We start from the raw sequence: 934 nt of genomic DNA, 5'->3' as shown, positions 1-934 counted from the left end.
TGTACACCTGTACATGTAGTTGTCATGTACCTTCACTGTACACCTGTACATGTTGTCATGTACCAACCTTCGCTGTACACCTGTACATGTAGTTGTCATGTACCTTCACTGTACACCTGTGCATGTAGTTGTCATGTACCTTCACTGTACACCTGTACATGTAGTTGTCATGTACCTTCACTGTACACCTGTACATGTTGTCATGTACCAACCTTCGCTGTACACCTGTACATGTAGTTGTCATGTACCTTCACTGTACACCTGTGCATGTAGTTGTCATGTACCTTCACTGTACACCTGTACATGTAGTTGTCATGTACCTTCACTGTACACCTGTACATGTTGTCATGTACCTACCTTCGCTGTACACCTGTACATGGCTGCCTGGCTCTAGGATGCAGGTTTTGATACACCAGGGGATGCCCAGACACACCAGGATGTCAAACACGTTACTCCCCACAGCATTGCTGACCGCCATGTCTCCAAGGCCTGTGGACACAACCAGGGGTCAAACATAGGACTGACCATTACGTTATGTAGAATAGAGACAGTGGTCAAACATAGGACTGACCATTACGTTATGTAGAACAGAGACAGTGGTCAAACATAGGACTGACCATTACGTTATGTAGAATAGAGACAGTGGTCAAACATAGTACTGACCATTATACCGTGTAGGACAGAGACAGTGGTCAAACATAGTACTGACCATTACGTTATGTAGAATAGAGACAGTGGTCAAACATAGTACTGACCATTATACCGTGTAGGACAGAGACAGTGGTCAAACATAGTACTGACCATTACGTTATGTAGAATAGAGACAGTGGTCAAACATAGGACTGACCATTACGTTATGTAGAACAGAGACAGTGGTCAAACATAGGACTGACCATTACGTTATGTAGAATAGAGACAGTGGTCAAACATAGGA

At 43.8% G+C, this 934-nt stretch overlaps 1 protein-coding gene across 1 annotated transcript in view; it reads right to left on the bottom strand.

The window, feature by feature from the left end:
* The window catches only part of LOC101856105 (probable sodium/potassium/calcium exchanger CG1090), a gene marked incomplete at its 5' end in the record, with an annotated part of 4,526 nt that extends 4,037 nt beyond the window's left edge, over nt 1-489 (bottom strand). Inside the window, 1 exon segment of the mRNA XM_013084431.2 lies at nt 358-489. Within this exon segment, the coding sequence (XP_012939885.1) occupies nt 358-489 (132 nt within the window).
* Between the last annotated feature and the right edge of the window lie 445 nt (nt 490-934).

This window comes from Aplysia californica, unplaced genomic scaffold (assembly GCF_000002075.1).
Source record: "Aplysia californica isolate F4 #8 unplaced genomic scaffold, AplCal3.0 scaffold00292, whole genome shotgun sequence".
NCBI classification, from domain to species: Eukaryota; Metazoa; Mollusca; class Gastropoda; order Aplysiida; family Aplysiidae; genus Aplysia; species Aplysia californica.
This window is presented reverse-complemented; position numbering and strand designations above follow the sequence as displayed.